At 40.3% G+C, this 21,442-nt stretch overlaps 1 protein-coding gene across 1 annotated transcript in view; it reads right to left on the bottom strand.

Moving 5' to 3' along the window:
* Positions 1–21,174, bottom strand: part of MAP6 (microtubule associated protein 6) — a 91,569-nt gene extending 70,395 nt beyond the window's left edge. The window contains exon 1 of the mRNA XM_073216002.1: positions 18,843–21,174. Within this exon, the coding sequence (XP_073072103.1) occupies positions 18,843–19,744 (902 nt within the window). The 5' untranslated portion in view covers positions 19,745–21,174. The remainder of the gene's footprint in view (positions 1–18,842) is intronic.
* Between the last annotated feature and the right edge of the window lie 268 nt (positions 21,175–21,442).

Raw genomic sequence — 21,442 nt, 5'->3', positions numbered from 1 at the left:
AGAAAGACACAGGGATAGAAAGTCTCTTTAAGGAAACAATTGTTGAAAAATTCCCCAATATGCGGGAGGAAATAAACACTCAGGTCATGGAAATACAGAGATCCCCTAACAAAAGGAGCACCAGCAAGACAACACCAAGTCATATAATAATTAAAATTGCAAAGAGCAAGGATAAGGAAAGAATGTTGAAAGAACAGCCAGAAAGATAAAAAAGATAACTTGTAAAGGAAATCCCATCAGACTGTCAGCAGACTTCTCAACAGAAACTCTTCAGGTCAGAAGGGAGTACATTCCTTCTACAAAATGTAAAAAATGTGAAGAAAATATAATTTTTTTAAATTAAACTTTTTATTTTGAGATAATTTTAGATTTGCATACAAGTCAAAAAATAATACAGAGAGATAACATTACCCAGTTTCATCCAATGATAATATCTTGCAAAACAATAGTATAAGAAATAGAGTATTGTCACTGATACAGAACATTTCTGTCATCATAAAGATCCTTCATATTGTCCTTTTAAAGCCACACCCACTTCCCTCCCACCCTAGCAACTTCCTTAACTCCTGATCTGTTCTCCATTTCTATAATCTTGTCATTTCAATAATGTTATATAAATGGAGTCATACAGCATGTAACATTTTGAAGTTAAATTTGTCACTTACCATAGTTTTCTGGCGCTTCAGACAGGTTATTGTCACTTTCATCAACAGTTAGCTCCTTTTCATTGGTATGCATGTGCCACAGTTTAATCATTTCCTCTTTGAAGGATATCTGAGTTGCATCTGATTTTTGTCTATTACAAAAAAAGCTGTTATAAAGAATCATGTGTAAGTTTTTCTGTGCACATACATTTTTTATTTCTCTGGTATAAAAGCTCAGGAGTGTAATTGCTGGCTCATACGGTGGTTGCATGGTTTTCTTAAGAAAATGCCAAACTGGTTTCCAGAGTCATTGTAACTGTTTGTATTCCTTTAAGCAATATATGAGTGATCCAGTTTTTCTGCATGCTTGCCAGCATTTGGTATTTTCATTATTGTTTATTTTAGCCACTCAGATGTATAGAATGTAGTTATATCTAATTATGGTTTTAATTTGTATTTCTCTAATGACTAATGATAATGATGTGAAACATCTTTTATAGTACTTATTTTTTAACTGTTTTGATAGTTCTTTATCTATTCTAGATATAAATACTTTGTTGAATAGCTGCCTTGCAAGTATTTTCTCCCAGTGAATAGCTTGCCTTTTCATCCTCGTAATAGGTTTGTTGTTGACAAAGATTTTTCTCATCACTACTTTATCCTGTCCCATAGTTTGTTGAGGTTTGTTTTATGGCCAGAATGTGGTTTATCTTAGTTTATGTTCTGTGAGCACTTCAAAAGAATGTGAATTATGCTGTGGTCACATGAAGTATTCTACAAATGTCAATTGGATCCTGTTGGTTGGCAGTGTTGTCGAGTTCTTCTAAACCCTTGATGATTTTGTGTGTAGTTGTTCTATAGATTGTCCAAAGAGGGATGTAACTCTCCAGTTGTAATTGTGAATTTGTTTATTTGTCTTTTCAATGTTATCAGTTTATATTTCATACATTGTGTAACTCTGTTGTTTGGTGAATACTCATTTTAGATTTCTGTCTTCCTTGTGGATTGACTCTTTACCACTCATTACATAGACTAATATTTGCATGATATATCTTTTCCCTTTCTTTTACTTCAGTCTATCTACATTTTTTTATTTGCATTGAATTTCTTGTAGACAGAATAAAGTTGGGCTATGTATTTTTTTTTTATCATTAATCTACAATTACATGAAGAACATTATGTTTACTAGGCTCTCCCCTTCACCCAGTGCCCCCCCCAAACCCCATTACAGTCACTGTCCATCAGCGTAGTAAGATGTTGTAGAATCACTACTTGTCTTCTCTGTGTTTCCTCCCCTTTCCCCCACCCCGATTATACATGCTAATCATAATACCCCCTTGGGCTATGTTTTTAATCTATTCTGCCAATGTCTGTCTTTTAATTCGTGTATTTAGACCTTTAAGTTTTAATGTAGCTATTGAACTTTAGAGCTTAAATATGACATCAATTTATTATTTGTTTTCTGCTCCTTTTGTTTTTCCATTGTTTTATTGTTTCTGCTTTCTTACAGGTTATTGAATTTTTTAATTCAATTTTTATTTATTATGTGTTTTTAAGTATTTTTTTGTATAGCTTTTTCAGAGGTTTTTCTAGATATTATATTATATATATATATATATATATATATATATATATATAAGTTATCATAATCTACTCTTATAGTAATTTTACCTATTTGAGGGAGTGCAGACCTACCTCCAAGTCCCTGACTCTCACTCTTTTATACCAGTTGTCTTAAATAATTCCTCTACATACATTTAGAACCATATGAGAGAATTATACTTTTTGCTTCAACCCTCAAACATAATTTAGAAAAATCAAGAGAAGAAAATTTTATTACATTTACCCATATTTTTGCTTACTGTGTTTTTCTTCTTCCTGATGATCCAGAATTTTCTTTTATCATTTCCTTTCTGTTTAGAATGTCTTTAGCCATTCCTTTAGTGTAGATCTATTGGCAACATATTTTCTTCAACAGTTTTCCTTCAACTGAGAATATCTTGATTTCCCTTTATTTCTAAAAGCTATTTCACTGAATATTGGGTTTGAGATTGACAGTTCTTTCCCTTCAAAACTTGAAAAATGTGCCACTTCCTCATGGCCTTTCTGATTTCTGATGTGAAATCCACAGTCATTTGAATTGCTTTTGCTCCCATAAGTGTCTTTTTCTTTTTTTCAGTCTTTCAGGATTTATTATATTATTATTATTATTATTTGTCTTTAGGTCTCAGAAGTTTCACCATGACTTGGCTTGATAAGGAATTTTTTGAGTTTACCCTGTTTGGAATTTGCTGAGCTTCTTAAACTCTGTAAGTTTATGTCTTATGCCAAATTTAGGAAGATTTCAGCCATTATTTCTCAGAGTACCTTTTTAGGCCCTCTTCTTTCCTTCTAAGATTCTGGTAGTGCAAGTGTTAGATCCTATTTTTTTCCTCATTAGTTTCAAGAATATTTATAATTGTTCTTGGAGCATTTTTTATAGTAGCTTCTTTAAAATCTTTGTCAAATAATTTTAACATCTGTGTCATCTTGTATTGTTGTCATCTTGTATGTTGTCATATATGTATTACCTTTTTTCATTCAGTTTTTCTTCTTTGGTGTGATGAGTGATATGATTGAATCCAGGACATTTGGATAGCATGTTAGGAGACTCTAGATTTTATTTAAGCCCTCTGTTTCAACTGGTGTCCCCCAACACTATTGTAGGAGAAGAAGAGTGGTGTGCGCCCTCATTCCTTCCAGGTGGGGTGGAAGTCCAGGTTCTCCACCTTGGTTCTCTTGACATTTGAGAGGGAAGATGCTCCTCATTACTGTTGGGTGGAGATGGGAGTTTCAGCTCCCCACTAGAACTCCAATGACATTTCCTTCTATCTGAGACGTGGGGTGCCTTGTTACTGCTTCCACCATATAGCCTCTCCTGACAACACAGGGGTGGGGAGCTCATTACTGTGGCAGGAATGAAAGTCCCAGCTGTCTACTCGACCATCTTTGACACCACCCAGTCATTTTTTGTGGTCTTTCCTAGAGTTGAGTGATTATTGTCCAAGTTTTTTTTGTCTTGTTAGGTTATCTTTTTCCCAGTCCTCAGGCTAAAAGGAGCAGGTTTTTATTGGCTCTTTTCTTGCGTATACCTATTATTGTTTTGGAATTGCTGGATTTTTCAGCTCCTGGTCTGACATATTTTAGGAGAAAGAAACACTCAGGGAACTCACCATTGTGTCATTTTTTTGGATCCTGAGGTCCCTGATCAGCATGCCTTCTTCTCTCTATCATTCAGTCTTCTTGTATTTGTCTTATATATAATTTCCAGGGTTTTATCTTTATCTTGATTTCATGATATATTTATGTACTGAAACAGAAGGATCTCCACCAAGAATTCTCTACCTGGCAAGATAATCATTTAAATTTGAAGCGGAGATTCAACAATTTCCAGATAAACAAAAGTTGAAGGAATGCCAGTAATAAGCCAGTCTTACATGATATATTAAAGGGTTTTCTGTAGATGGAAATGATCCTAAGGATAAATAGCTTTCACCAGTGAAAATAAACCACAGCAAAGGTAGGACACCAACAAATTACCAAGCAAGTAGGAAATTAAAACAAAATAAAAGAAGCAAAACCAGTCATAGATACACAAAATCAGTCAAAGGATTCACAAAAAGTGCAGATTATTACATGTAATTCAAAAAATGTGGAGGAGGAAGAAGAAGAAGGAAAAAAGTACCTTCAGATTGTGTTTGAAACAGAGTAACCAGCAATTTAAGATAGACTATTATATAGTAAAGAAGCTACCCTTGAACCTTTGGTAATCACAGAACTAAAGACCACAATAAATATACACAACACAAAAATAAATTTTAAAAAGAGAGAAATCCAATTACAACACTAAAGAAAACCATCAATAACAACAGAAGAATATAAGAAAGGAAGAAAGGAACAGAGGAGATATAAAAAACAGCAGAAAACAGTGAGTAAAATGGCGATAAATACATATCTACCAATAATCACCTTAAGTGTAAGTGTACTAAAAGCACCAATCAAAAGACATGAGTGGCAGAATGCATAAGGAAACATGACCCATCTATATGCTGCCTACAAGTGACTCATTTCAGACCCAAAGACATACACAGACTAAAATTGAAGGGATGGAAAAAGATATTACATGAAAATAACAAGGAGAAAAAAGCAGGAGTAGCAGTATTTATATAAGACGAAATTGATTTCAAAACAAAGAAAGTAACAAGAAGCAAAGAAGGATATTACATAATGACAAAGGGGTTAGTCCAACAAGAAGATATAACCATAATAAATATCTATGTACCCAACATAGGAGCACTTAAATATGTAACAAATACTAACAGAATTAAAGGAGGAAATAGATTGCAACACATTCATTTTAGGAGTCTGTAACACACCACTCACATCAATAGACAGATCAACCAGACAGAAAATAAATAAGGAAACAGAGGCACTAAACAATACAGTAGATCAAATAGACTGAACAGATATCTACAGAACACTCAACTCAAAAGCAGCAGGATACACATTTTTCTCAAATGTACATGGAACGTTTTTCAGAATAGATCACATACTAGGCCACAAGAAGAGCCTCATTAAATTCAAAAAGATTGAAATTGTATCAGGCAGCTTCTCAGAACACAATGGATGAAACTGGAAATTACACAAAGAAAACAAGAAGACTTACAGACACATGGAGGCTAACAACATGCTTTTAAACAATCAATGGATCAATGAGTAAATTAAAACAGAAATCAAGCAATACATGGAAACAAATGAAAACAAAAACACAACAGCCCAAAATCTGTGGGAGGTGGCAAAGGCAGTTCTAAGAGGAAAGTACGTAGCAATACAGGCTTACCTCAAGGAACAACAATCCCAAATAAACAGTCTAAAATCACAATTAAAGAAATTAGAAAAAGTACAAGTGAAACTCAAAATCAGTAGAAGGAAGGACATAATAAAAATCAGAGCAGAAATAAATAAGAGAAGAATAAAACAAAAGAAAAAATCAGTGAAATCAGGAGCTGGTTCTTTGAGAAAATAAACAAAATAGATAAACCTCTAGGCAGACTTATCAAGAAAAAAAGAGAGTGTTCATATATAAACAGAATCAGGAATGAAGACGGAATAGTCACAACAATTACCACAGAAACACAAAGAATTATTAGAGAATACTATGAAAAATTATATGCCAATAAATTGGACAATTTGGAAGAAATGAACAACTTCTTAGAAAAATATAACCTTCCAAGACTGACCCAGGAAGAAATAGAAAATCTGAACACACAATGAAATCGAATTAGTAATCAAAAAAACTCCCCCCAAACAAAACTCCAGGTTCAGATGGTGCCACAGCTGAATTCTACCAAACATTTAAAGAAGAGATAGTACCTATCCTTCTTAAGGCATTCTAAAAAGTAGAAGAGAAGGAATACCTCCAAACTCATTCTATGGGGCCAGAATCACTCTAATACCAAAACCAGAAAAAGACACCACAAAAAAAGAAAATTATAGACCATTATCCCTGATGAACATAGATGCAAAAATCTTCAGCAAAATGTTAGCAAATCGAATCCACAAATACATCGAAAAGATCATGCATCATAACCAAGTGGCATTTATTCCAGGGATGCAAGGATGGCACAATATTCAAAAACCCATTAATATCATACACCACATTAACAAAAAGCAAGACAAAAACCACATGATCATCTCAATATATGATGAAAAAGCATTTGACAGATTCAACATCCATTCATGATAAAAACTCTCAACAAAGTGGGTATAGAGGGTAAGTACCTCAACATAATAAAGGCCATGTATGACAAACCCACAGCCAACATATTGAATAGTGACAAGCTGATAGCTTTTCCTCTAAGATCGGCAACAAGACAAGGATGCCCACTCTCCTGCTTTTTTTCAACATAGTACTGGAGGTGCAATCAGACAACACAAAGAGATAAAAGACATCCAAATTGGTAAGGAAGAAGTTAAACTCTATTTGCAGATGACATGATATTATACATAAAAAACCCTAACAAATCCACCAAAGAACTATTAGAACTGATAACTGAATTCAGCAAGGTTTCAGGATACTAAATTAATACACAGAAATATGTTGCATTCCAATATATTAATGATAAACTAGCAGAAAGAGAAATCAGGAAAATAATTCCATTTACAATTGTATCAAAAAGAATAAAATACCTAGAAATAAACCTAACCAAGGAGGTGAAAACTAGAAGATGCTCATGAGAGAAATTAAAGACACCAATAAATGGAAATACATCCTATGCTCATGGATAGGAAGAATTAATATTGTCAAAATGGTCACCCTGCCTAAAGCAATCTACAGATTCAATGCAATCTCTATCAAAATACCAACAGCATTCTTCAATGAACTAGAACAAATAGTTCTAAAATTCATATGGAACCACAAAAGACCCTGAATAGGCATCCTAAGAAAGAAGAACAAAGCTGGGGGGATTACAGTCCCTGACTTCAAGCTCTACTACAAAGCCACTGTAATCAAAACAATTTGGTACTGGCACAAGAACATACCCATAGATCAATGGAACAGAATGGACAGCCCAGATATAAACCTATGCATCTATGGTCAAGTAATATATGATAAAGAAGCCATGAGTATACAATGGGGAAATGACAGCTTCTTCAACAACTCATGTTGGCAAAACTGGACAGCTATATGTAAGAGAATGAAACTGGATGATTGTCTAACTCCATACACAAAAGTAAACTCGAAAAGGATCAAAGACCTGAATGTAAGTCATGAAACCATAAAACTCTTAGAAGAAAACATAGGCAAAAATCTCTTGAATATAAACATGAGCAAATTTTTCCTGAACACATCTCCTCAGGCAAGGGAAACAAAATTAAAAAATGAACAAGTGGGACTACACCAACCTAAAAACCTTCTGTACAGCAAAGGACACCATCAGCAGAACAAAAAGGCATCCTACAATATGGGAGAATATATTTGTAAATGACTCCTCTGGTAAGGGGTTAACACCCAAAATATATGAAGAACTCATATGCCTCAGCACCCAAAAAACAAATGACCCTATCAAAAATGGGCAGAGGACCTGAACACTTTTCCAAAGAAATACAAATGCCCAACAGGCACATGAAAAGATGCTCCATATCGCAATCATCAGGGAAATGCAAATTAAAGCCACAATGAGATCACCTCACACCAGTTAGAATGTCCACTATCCAAAAGACAAGAAAGAACAAATGCTGGTGAGGATGGAAAGAAATAGGAACCCTCCTACACAGTTGGTGGGACTGCAAACTGGTGCAACTCCTATGGAAAGCAGTATGGAGGTTCCTCAAAAAACTAAAAATAGAAAAACATTTGACCCAGTAATTCCACTCCTGGGAATTTACCTGATGGAAAACAAAATCAGTGATTTGAAAAGATATATGTACCCCTATGTTTATCGCCACACTATTTGTAATAGCCAAGATATGGAAGCTACCTAAGTGTCTCTCGGTAGCTGAATGGATAAAAAAGATGTGGTACATACACAGAATGAAATATTATTCAGTTATAAAAAGGAGAGAAATCCTGCCATTTGCAAGAACATGGATGGATCTAGAGGGTATTATGCTCAGTGCAATAAGCCTGGTAGAGAAAGACGACCAAATGATTTCACTTATTTGTGGAATATAAATACAAAGCAAAACAGATGGAATCAAACAACATTAGATTCATAGACACTGAGAAATGACTAGTGGTTACCAAGGAGGAGGGGAGCGAGCAGGGGTGGCAGGGAGGGGAAGGGGGACTGTTGAACCACTGTGATGTACATTTGATTTAAAAAAACCAAAAACCAGAAAACTAATATTCAGCCCACTGCACTATTATTAAGATATTATGACCAAATAAATCCACCCTAATTCCTTGCTTTATGTATAAGCCTCTTTCACAATGGACTAAAAGCCCTGAGGGATAGCAAGGATTTAGAAAGAAGATGGGAGGAGGGCAGGAGGGGAAATGGTGAGAAAAATCCAGTAGCAGTTACACGGGGGGGCTTTTGAAGGCCCAGCTCAGATCACCTGCTACGGCCCCGGTGCTTTTAATGTGCAACCAGAACTAAGAACCCCCAGGACAAGGCATCAGATATGTGTGGGCAACAGTGGCAAAGATGCCAGAAGCACCAGACAGGAAAGCCTAGACGGTTCACCGGGGTTGCCTGGGCCTTCCTGGGAGGGGAAAGGGATCCATGGAGGGTTCGGGACAAGGAGTAGTAAGACCAGCCACCCCTCTCCCAATGCTGAAACAGGTTGATGAAGGAGGATGGCATCAGCTTAGAAGAGTGGGAGCCAACATGACAGCAGGAAGGGCAGCAGGGAATACATAGCAGCCCTCCCAGGAATGGCACGGCAAACTGTGGGGACACGGCAGGGATCTGCAGGAGCTGCACAAGAAGACGCAGCTGTAGGCTGAATGAAATGAGGAGAACTAGGTTTTGGAGTCAGATCAGCCATTGACTGGCTGTGTGACCTCAGTCCCTAGACCTCCCTGACTCTATTTTTTATCTTTAAAGAGAGTGATGTTTACCTTAAAGGGTCATTATGAGTTCTAAATAAAGATACACTAAAGCTATTGGCATAGAGTCAGCACTCAACAAAAGAGGTTGAAATGCAATGTCTCTGTTGTCTCTAACATTCTGCTCTTTTGCATTCTGCCCATTGTTTGTTTCTGCCTATCATTACTCATTACTGCTTAATAGGGAACAATTCTTAGGGGCCAAGCAGACTGCAGTAATGCACTCTAAGATATGCCACAACACAGGCCAACTTTCTGAAATCACTGAATGAAATAGACAGTGACCACAGGGAACAACGCAGTGGAGGAGGCAATATTTCAGGGAGGCACTTACGGTGGGTTTTGCGGCTTGTGGCCTGGGCCCAATTTTCCCACCAAAAGATGTTACACCAAGCTTGGTCCTACAAAAGCCATTCAATTTGGAAAAAAAACCAAACCACACTGGCAATGGACTATGCTAGGATAAGGAAAATGGGGAAGAGTACTATTGCGTTATACGCACAGGTAGCTCCTGTGATGATGCATAGGGCCAGAGGCAGGGTAGGTGGGAGGCTGGCACCACGGTGGGGCCTGTGTTTTCACTCTCGGATGCAGATGACACACAGATAACAACAGTCCATCCTTGACTGATTCTTCTTCCTCCCACCCCGGATATGTTGTTGCTTGCTGGGTTCTGGCCTCAGCATTCTCTTCTCACCTTCTTTATTCCCTACCCACCATGACACCTATGGGTGTGAGCCTCACCTATAGTTTCACGTCCAGATCTTTCTTTTCTGTTCTGCCCTTTCTCCTGAGCACCAAACTTGTATCTCCATTTACTTTGTTTGTAATGTTTTTACTTTTTGTTGAGGTATAACATGATGCATTGAATGAAGTCCATAAATCTTAATTGTTTGTATGTATAGACCCACATAACCACTACCCAGATTAAGATACACCAGAACATTTCTAACGTCTCAGAAGGTTCCCTTGTGCTCCTTCTCAGCCAATTATCCAACCCACCCCTGGAGATCACCACTCTTCTGACTTCCATCATCATTAGTTTTGCCTCTTTGAAATTCATATAAATGGAGTCATTCAGTGAGTGTACTTGTATCTGTTTCTTTTATTCATCATTATGTCTGTGAGATCCATCCATACTGTTGAGTATTGGTAATTTTCTTTTCATTACTGTGTAACAGTGGTTCTCAGCCAGGGGCAACTCCCCATTCCCTGACTCTCCCCCTCGCTCATAGAACAAAGGAGCTGGCTGCAGCCTACCTGTGGGGTCTACTCTCATTATTCTATCTGGATCCGAAGAGACCTCTGAGTTCTGCCTGCACAGAACTGTGTACTTTTACTCAGATTGATCCCTTCCCCATTTAATTCCCACTCATCTTTGAAGATGCAGCCTGAACCCTTGAGCCTAAAGATTCTACTGAGCTCTTTCCCTGGTAACCCCCAAAGCAAGTGTGCTTACCTTCCCCCTCTGTGCCTCACCATACCCTACACAGACATTTTATTAGGGTGCCTATGACTTTTCAGCACACTTGTCTCCGCTGAATAAATATAAGCCTTTTAAGAGCAAAGACTACTTTGCCATCCTAGGAGTTAGCCTGGTGTATATATATATAGTAGACATTAATCAGTGTTTACTGGATTGAAACCAAGACAATGCATATTAATATGATATGGAGGAAGTGCCATAAGTGGACAAAGATTATCATTTGACAAAGTCTGGGCCTTCAATAGTCCTAAAACCTAAAGGTAGAAAAGAGGCCTTGTGGGTCCTAAGCTCTAAAAAGGAAGTCATTGAACCATTTCTGCAAGACTGCTATAAAGATTACAGGAGAAAATGCAGCTAAGGTTTCTAGCAGCCTGTCAGGCCCTAGTAGGCACTCAATTATCTACTGTTATTATTTCTAATGGTATTAACTAGCCTCTTCAGTGAACATCAAGATAATTTTTAGCTTGCTTCTTGAGGATCATTTTGTGGTTTTCTTCATTCAGCAGAGAATTCAAAGCTCACCTGCATACATGTATGCAACTGACATAATTTGTAAAGCCAAAGCTGCATTGATTATAAGGATGGCTGTTTAATTCTAGTGAACATTTGTTGTATTATTTTAGTTTTGTGTTGGGACATTGAGTGATTCTTAGTGATTGTAGATTTAGAATTATTACTGGATTGACTTTTTTTAAAATTAATATATGCATTTGATGCCACTTTTTCCTAGGAGAACAACCAAGAATTAATTGTATGTATCTTTTCTCCTCTGATCGCTGTGAGCTGGTCTCATTCAACATTTTATCTCCAAGAGTTAACTGTACAAGGTCAACAAAAATCTAGCAAAATGCTCTGCACACAACAAAATTTCCAAATAGACATAAGGCATTGCTGAGTAAGTACTCAGTGCGATTTCCATAGTCGGCCTCTCTCCTGGTTTTCTTCCTTGCCCTTTGTTCATGCCTTTGTTTTTTTCACAGCTATTCCTTCCGCTGTCAGTTCCCCTAAATATTTGTATCCCTCAGGGCTCCATTCTCTGATGGCTAACTTACTCTACTCCCTCTCTAGGGATGACTTCAGTTTCTTCCATGGCTTTAATAATATTCACAGGATACTTCAGATCTTTATTTACAGCCCAGATCTCTCTCCTATGTTGCAGATCCACTTACTCTACTTCCCCACAACACTTCTTGTCAGATAGCCTGTAGACAATTCAAATTCTAGGTCCTAAAAAATAAGCTCAACTTCCACTCCTGTTTTTCCTCCTCTATATTTATTATAGAATTCTAAATAAAGGTCTGTTCCAATGACTAGCAACCACTACCTAAACCAGGAGCTTCCTAAACCAGGAACATAAGAGTTATCCTGGATTGTTACCTCTTCCTTACATCTCAATTGGTCATTAAGATCTGTGGTTTTGTAGCTATACGATATTATAAATCTCCAATCCCACCATCATAGTTGAGAGTTCAGACTTTGTCATTCTCTAGATTATTTAAATAGCCTCCTTATTGGCCTCCCTTTTTCTAATGTCATCAGGTCACCAGCCAGTAGGAGCTTTATAAAATTTAAATCAAACTATGTTGTCCCCCTCCTTAGACTCCTTCAGTGACTCATTTCTTTGGAAGAAAATCCAAAACTCCTCAGCCAGGGCTAAAAGACTGTTCCCACCTCTCAGAGCATAAAAAGAAAAGGAATAGAAAATAAAAGCAAAATTTACTGAAAAAAAGAGACGATCAATTAAGAAAACCAAAATTTGATTCCTTGAAAAAACTAAAAAAAATTGCATAAACCTCGATAAGACTAACCATGAAAAAAAGAGAAAAGGCACAAGTTAATATTCTGGTATGAAAAGGGAACATAAATACAAAGCAGTGGAAATTATTTTTAAATCCACAAAGTAATGCTATGATCAATTTTATGTCAATAAATATAAAAATCAGAAAAAATGTAAAAATTTTCAGAAAAATATCAATTACTAAAATTGGTTTAAGAAGAAATACAAAAGCTGAATAAGTTAATTACCATTAAAGACATTAAATTGGTAATAAAAAAAAAATCTACCCAGGAAAGAGACACCAGGTACAGAAAGCTTTACAGGAGAATCTTATGAGATATTTAAGAAACAGCTCTTGTTATATGAATTGTTCCAAACAACTGAAAAGGAGGGAAATCTACCTAATTTTATAGACACAATTTTGATCCCAATATTGTCCAAGACCAATATAAAAAAGGAAAAAATTGTAGACCTATTTTACTTATTAATATGTATGCAAATATTTAAAATAAAAAGTAGCAAACCAAATTCAGCATCACAGATAAATTTTTATCTAAATAAGGTTACCTTAGGAATGTAAATATTATCCTGGATTATCTTCTTCCTTGCATCTCAATTGGTTATTAGGATCTATTGTTTTGTAACTAAACTATGCTACAAATCTCTAATCTCACAGCCACAGTTCACTATCAGAAAAGTCTACTAACAGATGAAAAGAAGAAAAATCAAAGGATCATCTCAGCTGACGCAGAAAAGCATTCCAAAAAATTCAATACCCATCCACATTTTGAGAAACCCCTAGTAGAAGAGAAGTCTCTGAACCTGATATGAAACTATCTTATAAAACACAGAGCAAACCTCATACTTATTGATAAAACTTCAGACATATGACATATTCCCATGTCTCAAGACAAAGATACTTGTTATCACCTACTATAAAAACTATCCTGGATGTCCTTACCAATGCAGCAAAACACACACACACACACACACACACACACAGTCACACAATACTAGAGAAATCTAAATCTATATACTATTTACTACAATATTAAATTCCAATCTAATATTGGAAATGAGGACAATAAATTGGTATTTGCTAAAAACATGCATGTGTCCACTGACAGTCCAGAAAAGTCAATAGACAGAATGAATTAGAGAATATGGTAAGGTTGCTGAATATCAGATTAACATACAAAAATTAATGCATATGATCAATAACAAATCAGAAAATGTAATAAAATACACTCTTCACAGTAGGAAGAATAATTTTATATAGCCTAGGAGAAAAGAAAAGATGATAGTGTGGCATTAGTCCAGATTAATGGAATAGAACTGAGATGTCAGGAATATACCCAAGCATGTGACCCTTACGTGATAGAGGAAATATTAGTGGGTTATTAGTGGACAAAACTTTAACTTTCAAACAAGGTATTAGGATAAATGAGTTTCCATGTGGGAAAAAAGAAAATTAGGTCCCTACCTCATTCTATCCATAAAGTTAAAATCCATTTTGATTATTGAAGATTTTAGTAGAGAAAAATAAATCTTAAAAACGTGAGAGAGACAGAGAGACTTGTAGAGAAAATTACTTGTGGAGCAAATGTGGTGAAGGACATATATTTGTATATGGGAAAATTCAATACCTTAAAGAACTGCAAATCTCTCCAAACAGTGTTTTCCCACGTAAAGCCTGAAATTCTTCTGCACCTGGATTACCTGGATTGCTTGTTAAAATGCAGATTCTGAGCCACCATTTTAAGTCTACTGAATCAGCATGCCTGAGAATGAGGCCCAGACATCTGCATTTTAGAAAGCTATCTGAATTTTTATTTTGTGTACTAAATTTCGAGAACTTTTACCTTAGGGAAGTAGCTCATAACTGCAATTGCATATGAGAATCATCTGGGGCAATTTTTTCCAAGTCAGATGCCCAGGCCACACCCCACACTAATCACATCAAAATTTCTGAGAAAGGCACCTATGCACTAGCATTTTAAAAATTCTCCAGTGATTCCAGTGTGCAGCTGAGGCTGAGGACCTCTGCCCCAGGTAAAGTTGAGACCAGAGTCAGGTCTGCAAGGTTTGCTGCCTTCCCCATTTGAACATTGACTTCTAGTGCTGACCTAGTAGGACTGGACTGTATCTTGATTACAGAAGATACAACTTCCTTACATAAGGGTTATAATTTACTCATTTGGTATTCCTAGCATCCTGTCTGATACATAGGAGGGGCTTGGAGGTCATTTGCTAAAGGAAATTTAACTAAATGTAACTGAATGAAATGAAAGCAATATGTAGGTGGATAAAATTTTCACTGGACTCTAAAAATTCCACTGGATTTAATAAACCTATATGGCACCTAGGCACAGTGTTACACTGTGGGAGGTATAGAGATGAACAAAATACTGTCCGGCTCTTCAAGTGTTCATTATCTCATGTGGGAGGTAGACATGGACAAAAATACCTTACAATCAAGCAGACAATGAAAAGTACACAAAATATAAAAAGGAAATAAAAGAAAAATTAGTTCTGAAAGGCAGGACCTGGCAGGTGTCACTGAAGATTCAATATCGGAGACTGACCTTGAAGTATTACTGGGAATTATGCAGGAGCAAACTAGAGAAATTGGCAGTTGCCCTATAAGCACAGGCAGCCTGCACAGCATAAACCAAGTTAGGTGGCCTTTCTCCAACCTATGGACTATAGGGCAGATATAGAAGGCTCCTTTTCTTTCTGATTTCCTTGTTACTGTTGTCATTTTTCAACATTTTGCATCTGGTTTATTAATTCTACCTCCTCATGCCTCAGCTGATTTCTTCTAGGAAAAGTTTCTCATTAGCATTTCTATGGGGAGCACCTGCCACCCCATCTAGCCCTGTTAACTGAGGGCTAGGGCACTGAGATTGAGAGGAGAATTTTAATCCCATCCTTATGACTCATCTATTTTCTAATTGAGAATGCTAGGTCTAGAGTCACAAATGGCTGTGCAGTGAAATCCATCCTTAACATTGAAATGATAACAAAGGCATGCTTCTTAACTTTGTAATATCATCTATGTAATATGAATGTATTAAAAATTAATCAACTTTATGATTGTGAATAATTCTAAAGATACCTTAGACACCACATGAGTGCAAAAATCTCAGGCTAATGTAGATAGGTTATGAATTAGGTGAATTGATGAATAGGGAAGGTTTCTCAAAATCATAGTGTCAAAGGACACTTGATGTTATCTACCAACTGTATATTATTGGGGAAAACCAATTAGTAGGTATATGGCTCCAGATGCTGAATATAATTTTACATTATATACCAGTATATTAAACTGATGGATTATGTGTCCTTTCTCTATTTAAGCAAACTGCTCACATCAATACCATGTGACAGATGTCATTTGTAAAGCCCATGAGATGAACCAGTCACCATGGTGTAAGCCCCCATGATTTATGTACAGTGGCAGAAGAAAAGGGTGTGTAAATCAAATTATCATTGAAATGGAGGCCAGTGTGGCTTCTCAGGCAATGAAAGATTCATCTACAGCAGACGAAGCACATATTTAAATTTAGGAGATATTCAGAATCGTAGCAAGGAAAAGAATGTGAGACAATAGGGAAGGAAAATCAGTGTTCCAGATAAGTCCACAATTTCCAGGCATTTTTTTCTTTATAGTATATTTACTTAATTATTTTATTTATTTATATCTACTTTCACCAAAAATGCATTTCCCTGTTACTGGTTAATCTTTTTTCTGGAACAAAAAAGAATGTTAAATTTCACATCAAATTTGTCACGCACTTAAACTGTCCATTAAATAAATTGATGTCTCTTAGCAGTAATCATACTCTTCATGTTTCAAAAACCTGATCATCCAGCAAAATGGGAACTGCTGGCCCCAAAGTCATATGCATAATTAAATTTTACAGAAGATATATATTAGAACAAAATATTTTTTGAGGTGCTCAGAGATTTTTTTTGACAGGTTGGTAGAATTCTGATAGCCACTAAAATAATCACTCTCACCAGACTCAAGAACATTCAATCCAATCACTTGCAGTATGTGTGCAATTCTAACTGTAAAGCATGACATGCTTACTGTACAGTTACAGTATTGTTTTGGGGGAAGAGGCTAAACAGAACAAATGTACAAGACAAAATATTGGGAATGAATTGTATCTGAAGGGTGGGTCATTTCCTGACTGGCCAATTATTCATGGACAAAGCAAGTCCTACCAACTTGGAAACAAAACTGAGTAGAATCACCCAAGGAGATATGAGAATCTGGGGTCTCTTTTGATTGGCATGGACTCTATGGAGGTGAAGGGAGTTGCTTCCTGCCAGGTGGGTGCTAAGGTTCCACCTGCCACAAGTTGATAGAATGGGAGCAGGAAGATAAAAAGGTCAGGCCAGGAATCTATGATGTTGGGTCAACCTTAAGGTTCTTGGGGAATGAACTAGGGCCTTGTAAATAAGAGAGCTGTGGCAGAATCACAAAACTACATCTTGGCTTTGTTTTATGCCCCTTGCTTATTTGCGTTCTTTCCTTCCTTTTTGATCCTCCCTTGGTAGCAGTATAAAGATACTGTGAAAATTCTACCTCCTGATGGCTATGAACCAAGGACAATGATTGTGTCCTTCCCTGACCCACAGCTTTGAAAGGAAGTGGTGAAATATTGGGGTACCAGTGTGCTCATGATAACAATAAACCAAGAAAAAAATGCCAGTTGGAAAGTGGAGTTCAGGAAGATGGAGTAGAGGCTAACTGATTAGCTGCCCCTTCTCATTGGGAAATGCTTTCCAGAGTTAAAACCTGGGAAGGGGTGTGGATTTTGCCTTAACAATAGATGATGCCTATGCTATTCTTTCATCAGTGTATGAGGGAGTGCTTGTTATGTTTACTAGAGAAGAACATCAGTCTGACATGAGGCTACATATAGGGTCTTGGCAAAAGACACTGAATCTGCAATCCTCCCAACCACACCCTCTTGCTGGAAGGAGGCAACTGGCTGTGGCATTGATGAAGGACCCCATAAACCACATTTTGAACACCTCTAGCTTAATTGTTCATCATGCATATCTGCTTCCCCAGAGACCCCGAAGCCCAATGTTAGATGTTTACAGTCGTTAGCTCATTGATTTGGATTGAAACATAAGGGTGGGACTGAAAGATAAGCATTCAGAAATACACATTGGATGCAAAGGCTGAGAAAGAAGGCTGAAGGGGCTGAAGCTGCAGCAGAGGGAGAATTATAGAAGGATGGAGAGAGAGGATATGCTCTTGTTTGATGGCATTCATTTACAGGGAATTTAGATGTATTAAAGAGGAAGTCCTTGGTGGTAAGAGAGTCAGAAACACATCTGGAGAATTTAAAAGGAAAGGGGGAAGGAGATGCAAAGGGGAGAAGACAGGATGTATCTAGAAAACTGGAAATCAGAATAATGAGGCATCATACAGAAGGTCAGAATGGAACCAAGATATACCATTCACCTACTAGTTGCCAGGCACATTTCTTCTGAATCATCTCTTTAATCTTCACAATGTCTTAACACAGTGCCTGGCATATAGTAGGTGCTAAAAAAATGTGCTGAATATTTAATATGAAATTAATAAATGCATGAGCAATTCTAAGAGAACAATATATTATCCACCACACCTTACAGATAAGCTCAGTAAGGTTCAGAAACTTGCCCAGTGTATCACAACTAAGAGACTATGGGATTTGACTCCAAAGACGCTGGTAGAAGGAGGAGGGTGGCCTGTAAGCCTCCTGGGGGTGTGGTGCTAGAAAAGGGTGTGGTGCTTGGGTATCTCCCAGGGACTGAGAGGGGAAGGAGGAATGAACAGCCAAGTGACCTGGGCTAGGGAAGAGAGGCAGTTGGTCAGTGGGAAAGCACTCTTCTGGAAGGATGGGGCCCTGCGGTAAGGCATCAAGGCCAGTGGGCTGCAGCTGAGCCGGCAAAGGGCAGCATTCCAGGCTAAAGCAGCTGGTGAGCTGGCTGGGGTGTAATGGAGGCACAGCCTGTGAAGAAATTGCAAAAGATCTTTGGTGAGCAGGCAGAAACCTGAGGTGGGACAGAGATGGCGGAAAGGTGGCTAAAGTGGTAAAGTGAAAGACCCGGGCAGGTCGGGATGGATAATACTAACAGCTTTCACAAAGGAAAGAGCGGAAAGAAGTCAGTCCTGGGCGGGCTCTTGGGTCCGGGCTGGGGAGAGGGTGTGGTCTGGGATGGGAGGGGCAGGCCGGATGTGAGGCCTGCGACGCGGGAAACGAGCCATGGGCAGACATCGGGAGAGGTAAAGGGCACCTGTCCCCGTCTCGTGTGCTGCAACTCGCGTCTCACCTGTAGGAGCTGCTCACCGCGGTCGCCACCTCCTCGCGGATTTGCCTGTTGAGGGCGTCCGCCGCTGCACGCCCCTTACTACCCTCGGGCCCCGCGGCCTGGACCTGCGCCTGGGCTGCGGGCAGTGGCGTCTGCTCGAGCCCCAGCCCCTCGGCGCGACGCACCATCCAGGCGGGCCCGACCTTTCTGCGTGTGTCGCGCTCGTCGGCACCGGATGCCTTTCCAGCTGCGAGGCCACCCGCTCCTCCCGGGGCCCCCTCCTGCTCCGGGGCCTCAGCGGAGGCCTGCACAGGCCAGCGCTCCTGACTCTGCGGCCGGCGCTTGGGCGCCCCGAGAATAGGCGCCGAAGCCTGGGAGGTCGTGGGTATCTGCACGGGCTTGGGGATCCACGGGTGGTCCCCGCGGCGCGGCAGCGGCCAGGCGCGGAAGTCTTTCTGGTACTGAGTCTCGCGCTCGAAGGGCGCGTCGGAAGGCTGGTACTCGCTGCGTGGCCGGCAGCTCGGCTCGGGCCGCTGTACCTTCCAGGCGCGGTAGTCCTGACGCATCACCGAGTCCGCGGGGCCCGCGCTGGAAGTGGAGCCGGAGGCTGGGCCCGGGCCGGGTCCGCTCCGGCCGGAGGCTGCAACCGCCTCGCGTTCGCCTCCAGGCCCGGGCGCCGGTCCTGTTGCCCGGGCAACTGCATCCAACTCGCCCTGGGCAGGCTGCGTCTCTATGGCGACCGCCCGCGCCGAGGGGGGTGCGTGCGCCGGCTGCGGCGGCGGTGGCGGCTGCGGCGGGGCGCTCGGGTGCTCGGTGGCCTCCGAGTACTTGGTGAAAACCAGCGGCACGGCGATATCCGCCTTGTCCAGCTGGTTCCAGAAGCGGGCGATGCAGCAGGCCCGCGTGATGCACGGCCACGCCATGATGCTAGCCGGCCCTCGCTCTTCCTTTCTGTGGTTCTAAAGCAAGTCTCTAATCTTATTTTGGTTCCCTGACCCTCGAACAGCCAATCTGGTTGCCACCGGTTTTTCCTTGGTGGCCTGAGCTACCTCGCCCTCCACCCTCAGAGAACACCCGGGAAGGTCCGACCGGCAAAGCTATCACTGAGATAGGTCTAGTCTCTCGATTACCCGCAGCAAACGCCTCCGGGAGCCTCCTGCAAACGTCTTGGGAGCGCAGTCTGCTGCGTGCGCCGAAGGGCGAGTGAGAGACGCGGCGTCCCCAAGTCCCCGGAGGAGGGCGTCTGGGACGCGCCCCTCCCTAAGGCTGCGGAGGCGCGCAGACCCCGGCCGAACGGGGCGACGCGAGGCGAGGTGGCTGCGGGCTTAAGCCATGGCGCAGAGGAAGGGCCAGGCAGTGTGGCCGCAAGGTCCGCGGACGAGGCTGTGTTCTCCTTCCCACCGGCGTCCGGTGGCAGCCGGCAGCCAAGCAGGACTCGGAGGCAATCACCTCCAGTGGAGACGGAGCATTGCTGCATCCGCCGCCGCCGCCGTCTCTGCAGCAGGGCAGCTGCCGCACCCTTATCTGCCTCTCAGCCAGGGGAAAAAAAATCCAGGAAAGATGCTGAGAGAAAGCGCGCTGCAGAAAAAAAATCACCTGCTGTCGTCAGCGCGCGCTGCCTAGAGCTCGCCCTCTCTCTTTCCCCTCCTCCCTCTGCTCTGGCAGCTCCTCCCTCCTCCGCTCCTAGGCAACAGCAGAATCAGGGGCCTGGGTGGGTTCGAGGTCCCAGGCTCGTGATGACTGGCTGTTCTGACTCTGGTCGCTTCCCCTCCGGGAGCCTTACTGATCCTCTTTGGTAAAATAGGATCAGTTATGGAGGGTAGAGAGATTAAATTTTTTAAAAATATGGAGGAAACCCCTAGTGAAATGTCTGTCCCAGAATAGATAGTTTTTAAAACGAGAGCTGCTGTTATTGGTCAATCTCTGGGCTGGATTTGAACCCAGGGCGGCAGGCTCCTGATCAAAGCAATTTAAGTCTTATGCACAGGCCTTGTTCAGATATATGTTGATGGGAGCCCCCAGACTGGGGGTGTGCTGGCTGTTCCTTTCCTGGGGTAATCTTGGGGGAAGGGTTGTCTTAAAGCCTCCCCAAAACTCCTAGTCCCAGTTTCAGCTCAGCGGCCACATTGAGGGAGAGACAGTGGAAGGAAGATTCTTGGGGGGACTGGGCCTCAGTGGGGAGCTTGGGGGTGGATGGGAAAAAGGGGACAATGTCCTAGGAAAGGGTAATAAGGCCTGACATGCAGGGGCTCTGTGGTATGTTCCTGACCCCTGGCTTTTTGTCTTCCTCTACCTGGGAGGCACAGTCGATTTTGGAATCAGACAGATCTGGTTTGGCTCTGACATTTACTGTCTGTGTCACTTGGTCACCCAGCGGCCTCAGTCACCTCATTTTTAGCATAGAGGAAATAATAGGCACCTCAAAGTAGTTCTGTAAAGATAGTTAAGGACTCAAAGCAGAAGCCTTGAGTCAAATCAAGTATGCAGGTATTCAAATCCTGGCATCATTCCTAGCTGTATGCAACTTTCTGACCCTTAGTTTACCTATGAACAGGCAGGGGTACCAAACTGAATTTGCAAGGTTGTTTTGAGAATTAAAATGAGATAATGAGATAATGTAC

The sequence above is a fragment of the Manis javanica genome, chromosome 11 (assembly GCF_040802235.1).
Source record: "Manis javanica isolate MJ-LG chromosome 11, MJ_LKY, whole genome shotgun sequence".
In the NCBI taxonomy this organism is placed as follows: domain Eukaryota; kingdom Metazoa; phylum Chordata; class Mammalia; order Pholidota; family Manidae; genus Manis; species Manis javanica.
This window is presented reverse-complemented; position numbering and strand designations above follow the sequence as displayed.